The sequence below is a fragment of the Amphibalanus amphitrite genome, unplaced genomic scaffold (genome assembly GCF_019059575.1).
Source record: "Amphibalanus amphitrite isolate SeventyFive unplaced genomic scaffold, NRLGWU_Aamphi_draft 000813F_arrow, whole genome shotgun sequence".
Taxonomy (NCBI): domain Eukaryota; kingdom Metazoa; phylum Arthropoda; class Thecostraca; order Balanomorpha; family Balanidae; genus Amphibalanus; species Amphibalanus amphitrite.
In genome coordinates, this window is record NW_024882307.1 from 247,652 (window position 1) to 261,171 (window position 13,520).

A 13,520-nucleotide genomic window follows, 5' to 3' on the forward strand; every position below is an offset into this window, starting at 1 on the left:
TATGGTGTAATGAAACAGCACAGGTACCAGAAAAAAATCGCTCTCCGACATCGTACGAGGATCATACGTAACGTAGTACAAAAAAGTTGTATCTATGCTAATCTAAACAAAGTTAAATTTCAGCGTTATGATGAGCACTGTTAACAGCCGGAGCTAAAAATTCGCCTTGCGTTTGCTGATAAGAAAATATTTGACACTTAGTAGTTAGTAGGAACACGAAAATGTGAAGATAAACCAGACACCTGTAAAACATTAATCTTGAGCTGTTCCATGCTGACCTTTTCAATGAATTCCTTCTCGTCTGCCGCAAAGTCCAACGACTTTCGACGAACGACAGAGCAAGGAAAATGGCCAACAAAAATGCGGCAATACCGGTTTTGCCGTAAAATATCAGTTCCGCCCACCAAACGTGCATGAGTGAACAAGAAAAGGCCATTCGTTACAACAACCCGCATCCATACTTTGAAAACAAGCTTATTAGTTAGTCTGTCATCAATAATTGATGGGATAGCTGTACCCCCGAGGGGGACGGTTCATCTCGCTGCCGCATCCGTCAGCAGCGTCCCGCCGAAGTGCCACTCACAGTTCCTCCCGTCCAGTTTGAGGTAGCGGTCGCAGAGCTGGATCTCCGCCTCCCAGTCCGGGCAGGGCATATTCTCCATCACCCAACACCTGGTGAGAGCACAACATCGCCCGTTGGACCGTCCATCATAACGCGGCCTCGTCTCACGAGCGCGTCGGCAGCCCGGGCTCCCGAGTGATATGAGCGACATGACAGTGAAGGTGGGTCACATGTTAAGAGCCGATTAAATCTAGCTATCCTGACGGCAATTAATCCCGGCATATGTCGCCAAATGCAGAGGCACAAAAATCGGATCATGGGACTAAATATAGAATCGTAACCGACCAGTCCTCAAGATGACAGGTACTTATGGCGGGTTTTAGCTCAACTAAAAGATAATATTAATTGGCGTATTTTCTTCAACAGGATACCTGCAGCCACACAACAGGCTCTCTCTTACCTATGGTGCCAAGCACAGTAGGACTTTGGATTTACGCCGAGACATTGTTCGGTGAACTGAAGATCGGACTTTAGCATCTGCTGCAGATATTCCGAACTCCTGAAAAAACGAGTGTAGGGCGATGAGCGTGAACGCTATAGGGCAGACGTTGATGGCACTGGCTATAGACAGTGCTCCATAGTCCATGCGACCAACTTATAAAGAACATTTGAAGAGCTGCTTTGATAATACAAGCAACTAAATACAAATAACGAGCAGGGATAAGTTTCTATGCGGGCAGCCCTTACTGGAAACGCAAACGATACCAATTCAACGTCATATGATGTAAGCAATTTAAAAGCAATGGCCGTTGGTTGCTGACTCCAGCAAAGTAACAGTTTAGAACGTTTGTGACTGGGTAGTTGACAATAGGTACTTACTTTTCGGCCTTCCAGTGCAGGAAAATTTCACGACGGTAGTTCCATAACGTGTAAAAGTCCGGATTCACGGCCAAAATCTGAGACAACTGAAGTGCAGTCTCTTCATCGTATACTCTCTCTTTGCGCTGCGGAAAAAGTGCGCACGTGAAAAAAAATACATACAACACCATAAACTAAGTCAAATAAAAAAATGCCTAGATCACACAATTGTTGTTTTGGTACGTATTTTACAAGATTGCAGAATGAACATCGAATGGTTCGAGAAACACGTTTTAGCACCTCTCAGATTCACTGGCGGTACGTCATCCCTCTGTCAGTTCCAACTCCTTTGTCCCTTACAGGATCGGTACAGCGCTGGAATTTCCATGCTGAGAGCCCGTCAAGTTCCAATCGCTTTGGCGCTTGATAAATAAAACTCCTGGTAGGAATGGTGTATGCTTGGTGCAAGCAGCCACAGTCAGCTTAAACCAGTGATTGGAACGGACCGTGTCTGGCTACAAAAGAATGTTCCACTTTGGCTTTTCAGCTGTCTCAGCAGTCCAATGCTGACACAGTGGAAGAGTTTCAGGTCCCAGTGCAAGGAACTCTGCTTTGTACATGAGCAGACTATGTCTCTGTGTCCATTTCTTTGTTTGTCTCTCTATCCATTTAAAACTGTCGAAGATACAAACTAAAGACTACATTAGCGATTTGTTGGAGTATTTTGGTCAAATTTAATCAACTATCACATAAATATGTTCACTTTAAAATATCACATAGCACAATCATCTGTCAAGCAAGCAAGTGACATAAAGCAGCAAAATTGTTGATAAAGTTGATACATTTACTTTCATATTTTCTCCACATGATTCCCCTTACCTTTTTGAAAAGAAGAGCTGTGCCAGCATTGTATTTCGCAAGCTTCTTCTGGCGCTCTATAGCTTTCTCTGCTTCTTGTTGTTCTGTAGTTTTGACTCTTAGCCTACCATGCTGAAAAATAGCAATAATTATCTTAGTGTAGACTCATGGTTAACTAGGTAGGTACGGCTCTCGCGAGATTAAGCCGTAGGTTTTGCACTTTTACATTTCCGGTTATATCTCAGAAACTAATCGATCTACGATGAAGCCATTTTACACGATCATGGCCGGCTTGTGAACCAACAAGTCGATCGCATCTTCAACACTTAAAAGCTTAAGACGACGAAGATATAGCCTGAAGTACACTAAATTTTCTATGTGCAAAACCTACCGTTAAAACCCGCGAGACCTGTGCCTAATATGCCAAAAAGTGACAGTGGCAAAAGAGAAATAGAGCACAGAGCACTGCATCAGTTGGACCCATTCAACCTGGATGGAGGGAGGCAGAAAGTTAGTTGAGAATAAGGTTGCTGATCTGTTGGCAGGAGTATTTGTGCAATAATTCTCATAAGCTGTCAGCATGGACAAAAGTCTTGTCTTTCATTCATCGAAGTTGAGTAGGTCTGGTCTCATTCTATATGTGATTACATAGAAGTGGAAATAAAATAAAATAAAAGATTCTTTGAATAGTCCAAAAAGTCCAAAAATAATCACACAAGATAGTCATGTAGCACATCAGTCAGATTTTTTACATGATAGCATAAATGTTCCTGCAGGCTTTCATGCAAATAGTTATTTTTTATTTAAGTAGGCATTCACACAATTATTAATTAAAGCTCTTTGTTGCTGAGTAATGCAGCTTTTCTCAGTCCTCCTCCAATCCATGAGACTGTCAGACTAATCCACACCTAACAAATACCCACCACACCACTGACCACAGCCTTACTTTGACCAAAATTATGATGATGTTAATAGGCACCTAGAGAGGTGCGGGCTTCTGAAAAGTAACTGACAAATGGTCTCTGACAAAAATGTCCAGATATGACATGTAGGTTAAGGTTTAATCAAATTGCTTGGCATAGACTATGTCTCTATTTGGTGCCCACATTAGTAAGTCAAAGTACTGGGATGATTGCAAAAAATGAGAAATTGGTTTATCTATGTATTTAGCAAGCTGTTTGCATAATTTCAATTTTTCATTACAATATCTTTCATTAGCTTGGCCCATGGCCATATTCACAGGTTACGTAGGTATACTGCTAAAAAAGCTTTGACCTAGAGAAAAGTTTTATATCTTCTTCTCCCCACTTCTTGGTGTGGCTTGTACGTGTAGCCTTTTACAGGTGTTCACACACGCAAGCATCAAACCCTACGGAACTTGAGCCCAAGTCAAAGCAAGGAACAGTAACTGGTGGAACTGGAATCTGGGCAGTGTTTCACGGCACCCTGCTTAATCCATTTCGCAAGCTGATGTCACACTTGTGGTGGTTTTAGAGCGATGGGCTTGTTGACATCTTCATGAAAACCCAATTTGACACGTGTAATAGCAGCGTGCTGCTATCATCGGTGAAACACCACCCTGAAAACGGGGTGCTTGGGGCAATTTGATCAAGGATCTTGTAATTTGCTTGACCTAATCACATAATAATTACCCTGTTGACACAAACGGGGAGAATATCCCAATAATCGCATGACTAAAATGCCCTCTAGTGCCCCATTTTCATATTCCACCCAGTAACCAATGATTCAGCAGGCAGCTGCCAGCTCCATTTTCTTGGCATTGATGCACAAAGAGTAATACTGGTACACTCATGTAAATGATGCTACCTAATGAATGCAAACCAAATACAACATCAGTAGGCGGAACTATGGTCATGAGTACCCAAATATAGGAACGTTCCCATTTTTGGGAACGGAGTTCCCAAATATGGGAACGGGCGTTCCCATTTATGAGAACGCAAGGCAATTTTTCGGCCGTTCGCCCACTAAAACTCAAAAGTGCATCACGTCTCAAAAAAGTGCACGCTGATTGAAGTATCTACTAAATCTCCATTAAGTTATCTTTAATCTGACCGTGGAACAAGGAAATTGACCGTGGAATGATATTTTTAATGATTTTTTAAAAATGACAAAATGTTGAAAATATGGGTTATACGACATTTAACATGCAATTTTAAGGAAAATGAAGCATTTTTTAGTTTGAGGTTAAGTATAATAATTTTCGCCTGGTTATGAACTTTCATACTATCGACACCAGATGCTGACAAATGCAAGCGAAGACGCGGACGGTCCGGAGGTAATATTGTTGACTTTTGGTGTCGGGGCGGACGACCGCGTGGAACGTGAGTGAATTTACCGAACTACTGTTGTAAACTCAGTTTAAGCGGTTGAAAATTATCCAGCTGTATTTTATCAACCCTGAAAGACATATTTTATTTGGATGCTAGCTGTTAAGCATTGCTTTTAAGGAGCGTCATGAGCGTGGTTTTTGCCTTCGGTATTTCTAAGCACGATCGTTTTGGGGGAATTTCTTTTATGCAGGTCGCCCTGTGTGGCTTATTTATAATTTTTATGCTGATTTTGATCATTTCTCGTGCCCATCCTACCAGGCTTTTTGCCACTTACACTCATTAAGAAAGGAAAAAAGTAGATTTATATTGGGACTAGGTGTTTTGAGAGTGAAACATTTCAGCGTTCCCATTTTTGGATACTTACTTGTGCTCATCAACTATCAGTGTTAAACAGACAGGTGTTTTACATGCCTCCACCCTCGGCGCGGACAGTGTATATAGGTATGGAAGACCTTGTTGAACATCGCTGAGCGTTGTGAATTACGTAATCCTGCAGAGGGGGGCGTGCCCGTTGCGAGATCGACGGGAATAAAAGCGCAGAAGACCGGGCGAAACATGCGACGGTCTTGCCGGAAAGGTCATCTGATGATTGTTGCGTTAACAATAATTTGCGGCGTTGGACGTGATGCTTGTTAATGAAAAGAGCCCCTGAAAGCCGTCGGTGAAATCGTTCCCAATTTTGGGTACGCCGTTCCCATAATAAGGAACGCTTGCAGCGCCAGTGTACGAGAGCGTTCCCAAATTTGGGCTCGCGGCCCGGATGATGGACTGCTTTAGAAATAGGGGAACGATTTGAAACTACGATGGGCCTTACAATATCAAACTCTTTCCCAACAATATTGAGATAAATATCAGGCGGTTCACGATCGTTTTATATTTTTTGGACGTCATTTAACGGTTCTTTTTCTTGTTTTAAATAATGCCTACATGGCGTTCCCATATTTGGGTTTATCGTTCCCAAAGATGGGAACGAAAATGCGTTCCCGAAAATGGGTACGCTTGACCATAGTTCCGCCTACTGACATTGACATTGTATGGGTTAACAATTAAATTCCTAGTACCTAGGTACACCCACTGATGCATGTGTTAAAATAAGAAGAGCTATAGGTATGGTGATCAGAAGTCAACAACCAAGTTCTATCATTACCATTGTCTAATTACTTTCTTATATGCTTCTCAGTGCAGGAAAAGAGCACAGTAAATATGAAAAACTTCCATCAAAACTATTTAAAAATAATGAGAAATCACAAAGTTGCAGAAAAAAAATGTGTGCACCAGAATCGTAGCAAACGCGCAAGAAATGCCGACAAGCGAAACGAAATGCCCAGCAGCAATCAGAGATCACGTGATACCTGCTTTGGAAATGAATAGTTACCACAACTTGTTCTGCAACAGTGTTTTTAACTTTTAAGTATGCTTGTTTAGTTATAAAGAATTGCTTACTTGGAAAAGAATTAAATCAAAAGTATCACGTAATTGCAAATTTCGTTTCAGTAATAGTTTGCTGTCACATGACATTTATATCTTTCGATGCCACCAAATGCACTATGTGCTACCTGGTGCTACCATATGAATTTATCCTTCGCCTGCAACTTTGTTGTAAAGTAATCTTGATTTTGATAGTACAGTGCAAGCAAGGCGTACAGTGCAAGGGAAGGGTGTAATTTTATATCTCTTTGAGGGGCATGCACCCACAACCCTGAAATATGCCCCCACAATGATGAAAATGCACCCACAAGTCTTTTACAAGCGCCCTTTCGAGAGCACTGCGCCCTTCGCCTGCTCTAACGGCGTCCTCCTGACCAGTGGCGGATCCAAGGGGGGGGGGGGGGGTCACATGGGTCATGGCCCCCCCCTTGAGGCCCGGGGGCCCAAAGACCTGCCAGGGGCACCCCGGCCTATCAGGGGTATCACAGTCCTGACAGGGGCACCACAGGACCGCCAGGGGCACCACAGGCCTAGCAGGGACACCACGGGCCTGGTGCCCCTGGGCCCTGACAGGACTGTAACGCCCCTGACAAGCCTGAAGTGTCCCCGGCAGGCACGTGGTGCCCCTGACAGGCCTGAGGCGCCCCTGCAAGGCCGGTGGTGCCCCTGACAGGCCAGTGGTGCCCTTGCTAGGCCTGTGGTGCCCCTGGCAGGCCTCTGGTGCCCCTGACAGGCTTGCGGTGCCCTTGGAAGGACTGTGGTGTCCCTGGGCCCTGACAAGCCTGAGGTGCCCCTGACAGGCCTGTGGTGCCCTTGTTAGGCCTGTGGTGCCCCTGGCAGGCCTCTGGTGCCCCTGCTACCCCTGCGCCCGGAGAGGACTATGGTGCCCCTGAAAAGCCTGAAGTGCCTCTCGACAGGCCCGTGGTGCCCCTGGGCCCTGACAGGCCCAAGTTACCCCTGCGAGGTCGGTGGTGCTCCTGGCAGGTCTGTGGTGCCCCTGGCAGGCCTGTGTTGACTGGTGCCCCTGCTAGGCCGCTGGTGCCCCTCACAGGCCTGCGGTGCCCCTGGAAGGACTGTGGTGCCCCTGTCCCTAGGGGTGCTCATGGGCCCAACAGGCCCGTTGTGCCCCTGACAGGCCTGTCGTGTATACTTGCTAGACCTGTGGTGCCCCTGCTTCCTGGCAGGCCTGTGGTGCCCCTGGCGGGCCTGTGGCGCCCCTACAAGGCCGTAGGTGCCCCTGACAGGTTTGTGGTGTCCCTGGAAGGACTTTGGTGCCCCTGACAAGCCTGAAGTGTCAAGGACAGACCCTTTAGACGCCAGGGTCAAGTTCGTCGGACTGACAACGATTTGCTTACCTGATAACGTTCCTGGTAAGTACTCACTACTCAGCGTCCACAACATACACATAGCACATTCATATATACTTGCTTACAATTGGTAAATGTGGTTGTGGCTAAGAGTTAAGATACTGGCTAAAAATAAAAAATAAAAAGAAAAAAAAAACTGAAAATGGGGGCACCACCAAAATGAAGTGGACGAAATCCGTTGAGTTTTTAATTTTGGGTATAGGTAGGGGCACCACTTCGATTCATGACCCTCCCCTTGGAGTTTTCCTGGATCCGCCCCTGCTCCTGACTGTCTCGCGTTTCTGAATAATGTAGCGTTTTTTTAACCCTCGCCGGCAAAGGCCATTTTGCGTCCTTCGACGGCACAAGGGGGGATGGTACGACCCCCCCCCCCTCGCGTTTGACCCCTGATCTAGCTAGAGCTTCGCGGAAAAAACGAGCGTGTTGCCCGTCACGAGAGGAAGCCGATGATACCCAATTTTAAGGTCCTAGGTCATCGGGTGACCTTCCAGGTCAGGTCAATGACCCGAAAACCGGGAAAATCGGGACCTGTTAGAAAGTCGTAAAGTGTGGCTGCTAGGTGGTTTTCCAGGGTGCTGATCACGGATATCGTGTTAGTTTTGATCAGAGATGATGTCTTTAAGCATTTAGACCAGGTCGGGTCAGGTCAGGTCAGGTCAGGTCACGTCAACCGGTAGGGGCTGGGACGGGTATTCGTAATACGTGTCAACCGCCTCTGACAGCTTCGTAGCATGTTACGAAGGCACCAGAACTACTTCGTAAATGTTCGAATGGTTGCTAAATTCGAATTCAGCTCCAAAAACTAGCCTAGAAACATGTAAAACTCGAAAAAGTGAACCGAGGTCACCCGAGGTCATCAAAGGTCAATGACCTGACCTGACCTTCAGGTGACCTTGACACCCACCCTAATGTATGGGAGCAACATCAACTCACATGTTTGAACGTTTGAAACCACGAAAAGCTTGCAAACGCGCGGCTAATGCGAGCCGACATACGCCGAATCGCGATTCCGGCCAAACATGGTCTCGGAAAAAAGGTCACAGGTCAAAGGTCATTTGGGTCCGGGTCATGAAATTTTCAGGGTAGGTGTAAAGTTGATCAATGCGAGGGTACTGAAAGTGTCGTCGCGATCGGCCGCTTTTTACGCGAGTTATTCGCGAAAAACCTTAGGGGGGGTTGCATCAACCCCCCCCCCTGTGCCGGCGAGTACTCGGCGCCCTTCTGGGTGAATGGCGCCCATTTGACAGTACTGCGCCCTTCTCATAGTCTAACCCGCGCCCCACTGGGGTCAGCGTATAACACGCCCTACTGGGGGGGGGGGGCTATTCATAGCCCCCCCCCTCCTAACTCCGAAACTACCGGGCCGATCGTCAAAATTCAAACGCCGTCTGATAGCCCCGGAAAAACTGTCGAGCAAAATCTAATTTCATTGACCTCGAGGTCACCGATGACGTCACAGGTCAGGTCAAAGTAAAAATTATTAGCATTTTGGCTTCTTCGCGTTTTGGGCTCTGGCCGCCGTCTTACATGTCAGATCAGGCTCATTTTTGGTTCACACACTCGTGAACAGATGCTCTAGATACTCTGAGGGTACCAAACTTGTACTTTGATTTTCAGGTCAAGGTCAGGTCATCACAGGTCACGAAAATAGTATATCATCCGTCGGTCACGTGACACATGTATTATGGTCCATTTAGGCCAAACATTTCGAATTTGATGTCGTCTGTGTCATTCGAGGTCATTTTGAGTCAAATTTAGCTTAGGTCAGGTCACTTTCAGGTCAAAAAAGGTCAAATTTTGAAGTTAAAATTTTTCAACAAATAAGGTGTCTATTAAATGCAGTTTGAGCTCAGGAACACGATGGTGCTATTTATATTGGCGTACGATGTCAAATTCGTGCTGAAAAATTGATTTGAAAAATTAATAATTGTTAATTTTTTGCAATAATGCGTATAACTTAGCCATTTTTGAAGATGTTTAGCTAAAACTTGCTAGAGTTAGTCATAATAATGCGTTCTATCACATATATTCTGGTGTTTTCGAAAAGTCAAAAAAAATTGAAAAAAATGTAAAAATATAAATTTTGAATTTTATTATATAAAATTTTCGAAATTTTCAAAATTTCAAAAATCCGAGATAGCAGTTTGATAGCGCAGTCTATTCTGAGTCCTCTCATGCAAAGAAATTGGATCTAGCTTTAAAAACTGAACTCTTGGGAGCGATTGCCGTGGTTCAATGTTTTGCGTCGAAATCGGCCGAACATGACGTCACTCTGACGTCATTTCCGGCCGACCTATGGTAGATACGAAGTTCAAATTTTGACACAAGGTGTCAAATTGATGCAGCCGAAGGTACTGAAAGTTTGGCGTCGATACGTCAAGCGGTTTGGAAGTTATTGCAGAAAAACGGGAGGGGGGCTATAAATAGCCCCCCCCCCCCAGTGGGGCGCGGGCTAACGGCGATCTCCTGACCATCTCGCGCCCTTATGTCTCTGTCCACCGTGCATCCCTCAACTGTTCGGCGCCCTTCTGGCCTCTCAGCACCTCTAGACCACGTAACGTTTTTAATCACCTGACGCCCTTCTTGGAGAATGGCGCCTCTTGTCATGGTCTCACGGCGCCCTCGTAACCATTTGGCGCCCCTACGTCCCCACCAACTTAGCGCTACTGACTGTTCGGTGCCCTTCTGGCCTCTCAGCGCCCCTGGACCACGCAGCGTTTTCAATCACTCGGCGCCCTTCTAGGAGAATGGCGCCCTTTTCATGTTATCATTGCGCCCTCATAACCGACTGGCGCCCCTACGTCCCCACCAACTTCGTACTACTGACTGTTCGGCGCCCTTCTGGCCTTCCAGCGCCCCTGCACCATTAACATTTTTAATAGCCTGGCGCCCTTCTGAGAGAATGGCGCCCTTATCATGGTCTCTCGGCGCCCGCGTAACCTTCTGGCGCCCCTACGGCCTGGCGCCCCTACAGCTAGGCACCCACAATCATTTTACGAAAATTACACCCCTGAGGTACAGTGCAAGGTGTATAAAGCATAGACCCGGGAACAGGGGGGGGGGGCAGCGGGGGCGCTTGCGCCCCCCCCCCCAACTTGGGAGCCGAGGGGGCGGCGCCTCCTCAACACTGAGGCAGCGAGAAATGAGCTTTCCTCCCTTTTCCGTACTTCTTTCTTTCTTTTCCTTTATACACCTAAACATCAACAGGCACGGCATTTTCCTTGCCACCTGAATGGTTTCTACCGAAACAGTATCGATTTGACAACATCTGCTATTGTCATCCCGCTTTGATTTGGGCCTGACCTTGGCCTAGGCCGGCAGAAGAAGTCCGGTGGGGTCTTTAGAGACCGGCATGGTACTGTCAGACGCCGGTGGAGCCCTCAGTCACCGGTGTGGGGCCCTCAAACGTCACCAGTGGGTGGCCTTTAGATGCGCAGGTGTTGGTTAGGTCCTCAGAGCCGCCGATACAAGGCTTTAATAGGCACTGGTGTAGGCACTCAGAGTTGGGGGTGTGAAACCCTCAGAGACACCGGTGTGGGCCCTCATAGCACCAACTTGTCCCAACCCCTGGCCCGACTCACCCCGCCCGCGGGGTAAGTTGGGACGTTGGAGGATGGTCGCTTTGATCAGATATGACACCAAGACGATACTACATCTTTCTTATATAAACCCGCGACCGCCTGGGGAGAGGTCGGATCCGACCCCCCCCCCCCCTCCGTTTTTCTTGAATAACTCATGAACCGCCTACGCTATCAACTTGAAACTTGGCATACCTTCTCCCCCATAAATTTGACGTCTCCTGTGTAATTTTGAAGAAAATTTTCCAAAACTTTTTGAGATATATCGATTTTAGTGATGTAACTACATGGCGTTTTCAGTCAAAAAGTGGTAAATGTTTTAAAAAATCACCAGAAATCAAAGTTTAAAGCAAATTGCAAATTACGGACATGAGTATGTAGACGCAGCTTAACGAGTTCTTTTGGCTATCACGGATTTTCCATAAAATGCGTTTTTCACCCCTAAAAATTCAAAAACTATATTTTTTTTTCGGAAAACCGCTAATAAAATCCAAAATTTTGAGAATTTCTAAAAAATTGGAACATATGTTATAGAGCTCTATAACAACATTAGATGTCCCAAATTTCAACTTTCTATCTTGACTTTTAACCCCCAAATTGTAAAAAATAGCTCGGCACTGGTGCCCATGCCCAACATGCATAGGGCATGGTGACGTCATAAGCATTTTATCATTCTAAATTATTGGAACTCAATGTGATTCGTTTAGCGTCGGCTAGAGCCCGCAGAGTGCCAATATGCCTAAATTTTGATATGTTTTACTTTGACGACTGACCTGTGATGCCATCAGTCGGACCTTAAGACCAACAAAATTAGGTTTCGCTGAACAGTTTATCAGGCTACAATTTACAGCAGCCGAGTTTGTCTGGAGTACGAATTAACCGCAAGGCTTCTCGCGTGATTGAAACCTCATGCAGTCAGGCCGCTAAAGTTTAATAGGATGACATATCACGCTAGTGATTTAATTACTTTTGCACCAACCGAATCGTGCAACAGAAAATTCGACACTGATCCCAAAGAGTATGAAAGGTAAATAAGACTGATGGCAAGAAACTGTGACTAGTGAGACGGCTATGGCAGGCTTATTTTCACCAAATGTCAGTGGGGTGTATACTGTATAATGTATAAGAATTAGCACGGTGGATCGGAATCTGTCTGGTTTTCGGACTACCTCAGCATGTGAACCGGTCTTATCAATTACAACTATACCGACTCCAGTCATAAATCCTTGGATTAAAACCTGACGAGATGTCTGCGACGCTAATCACGCTGGATCCAAATATGTAAATGGTAGTTTGAAAACACCTACAATATATTACACTTGGTTTAAAATATCTAATATATTACATTTTATAGTACGCAGGCATCGTATGTCCCATTTTTCATGTCATTCTTTTGTGTATGAAACGCTAAACAAAACGTGAATACGGGCCCAGGGCCCGTATTCACGTCGGAATTTTTCGTAAGATTTATCTTACGATCGCTCTTTGTCGTACGATAATTTGGTATTCACGTTGGCATCGCAAACAGTTAAGATTTATCTTACGATCAAAATTTTGGTCGTAGACATTTGTCGTACGATCGATCGTAAGTGCGATTCACGTCGGGACATCTTAACTCGAATCTTAAGATGATCGTAAGACCTTAATGATGAAGGTATTGGGAAGATACGACTACTCACTGAGCTGTCGTAAGACGTCACCTATGCTTATGAATTGTATATTTAGGTATTGAAATTGTTGTTTATGATTTTTTTCTTGCGAGCGAGCACGAAAAAGAGCTTTCAATGTAACGGGAAAATATCAGTATGAGTGGTAGGTACAGCTCGGACCGGCCCGCCCTATTACGCTTTTGAGAAGCTTTTATCTCGGCCACCGTTGGGCCGATTGAACCACGGTCTTTTTTGTTTGGTAGCCCCATCCCTCCTACCTCGTAATTGACTACTCTTGATGCACCTGGGTGATCGCCGTGTCATGTGGCTCTTGCGAAGCCAAGGGAGTCACCTCAGAACCCAAAGTCGTTCTGCTGAATTTACGTTTTTGAGAGGATTATGTCTGAGTAAGCACAGGATCGATTTACTAGGAAATATCTTTGTAGGGTATATTCATCCATTCTGCCAAGGACACGACTTTTCTCGATGCATGTGGGTGACCATGGCTGCACGTGCCACGTGCATAATAAAGAAATGTCATGTTTGTAGCAATTACAATAACTATGTAATTATCGTGCCCATTGCGCTGAAACTTGGCATGCTGGTAGGCACTCATCGGGCAATGCATTTCCATGTGTCACGTTAGGGGTACTACTGCACGTGCGCACGTGCAGTGGTCGCTCCTAGATCTCGGGAACGGCTGGACCAATTGCGCTCAAAATTGGCACACCGGTAGGGACCGCTTAGTAGCGTGCCGGGCAAAAGTCGTTTGGGACCCCGTTTGCACGTGCGCACGTGCAGGAGGCCGCTTCCATATATAGAGAACGGCGAGGCCGATTGCGCCCAAATTTGGTACACCTTTAGGAACC

The 13,520-nt window shown here is 45.8% G+C and overlaps 1 protein-coding gene across 3 annotated transcripts in view; it reads right to left on the minus strand.

The window, feature by feature from the left end:
- Nucleotides 1-13,520, minus strand: part of LOC122366523 (geranylgeranyl transferase type-2 subunit alpha-like) — a 40,706-nt gene that overhangs the window by 11,677 nt on the left and 15,509 nt on the right. Inside the window, exons 1-5 of one of the 3 annotated variants that reach the window (XM_043338875.1) lie at nt 5,777-5,924; nt 2,300-2,410; nt 1,442-1,566; nt 1,023-1,121; nt 584-672 (exon numbers count right to left, since the gene is read on the minus strand). In XM_043338875.1, coding sequence (XP_043194810.1) covers nt 584-672; nt 1,023-1,121; nt 1,442-1,566; nt 2,300-2,410; nt 5,777-5,779 — 427 coding nt within the window. In that variant the 5' untranslated portion in view covers nt 5,780-5,924. Of the gene's footprint in view, nt 1-583; nt 673-1,022; nt 1,122-1,441; nt 1,567-2,299; nt 2,411-5,776; nt 5,925-13,520 lie in introns of those variants that run through there. The other 2 variants (XM_043338877.1, XM_043338876.1) reach the window with 2 other exon arrangements.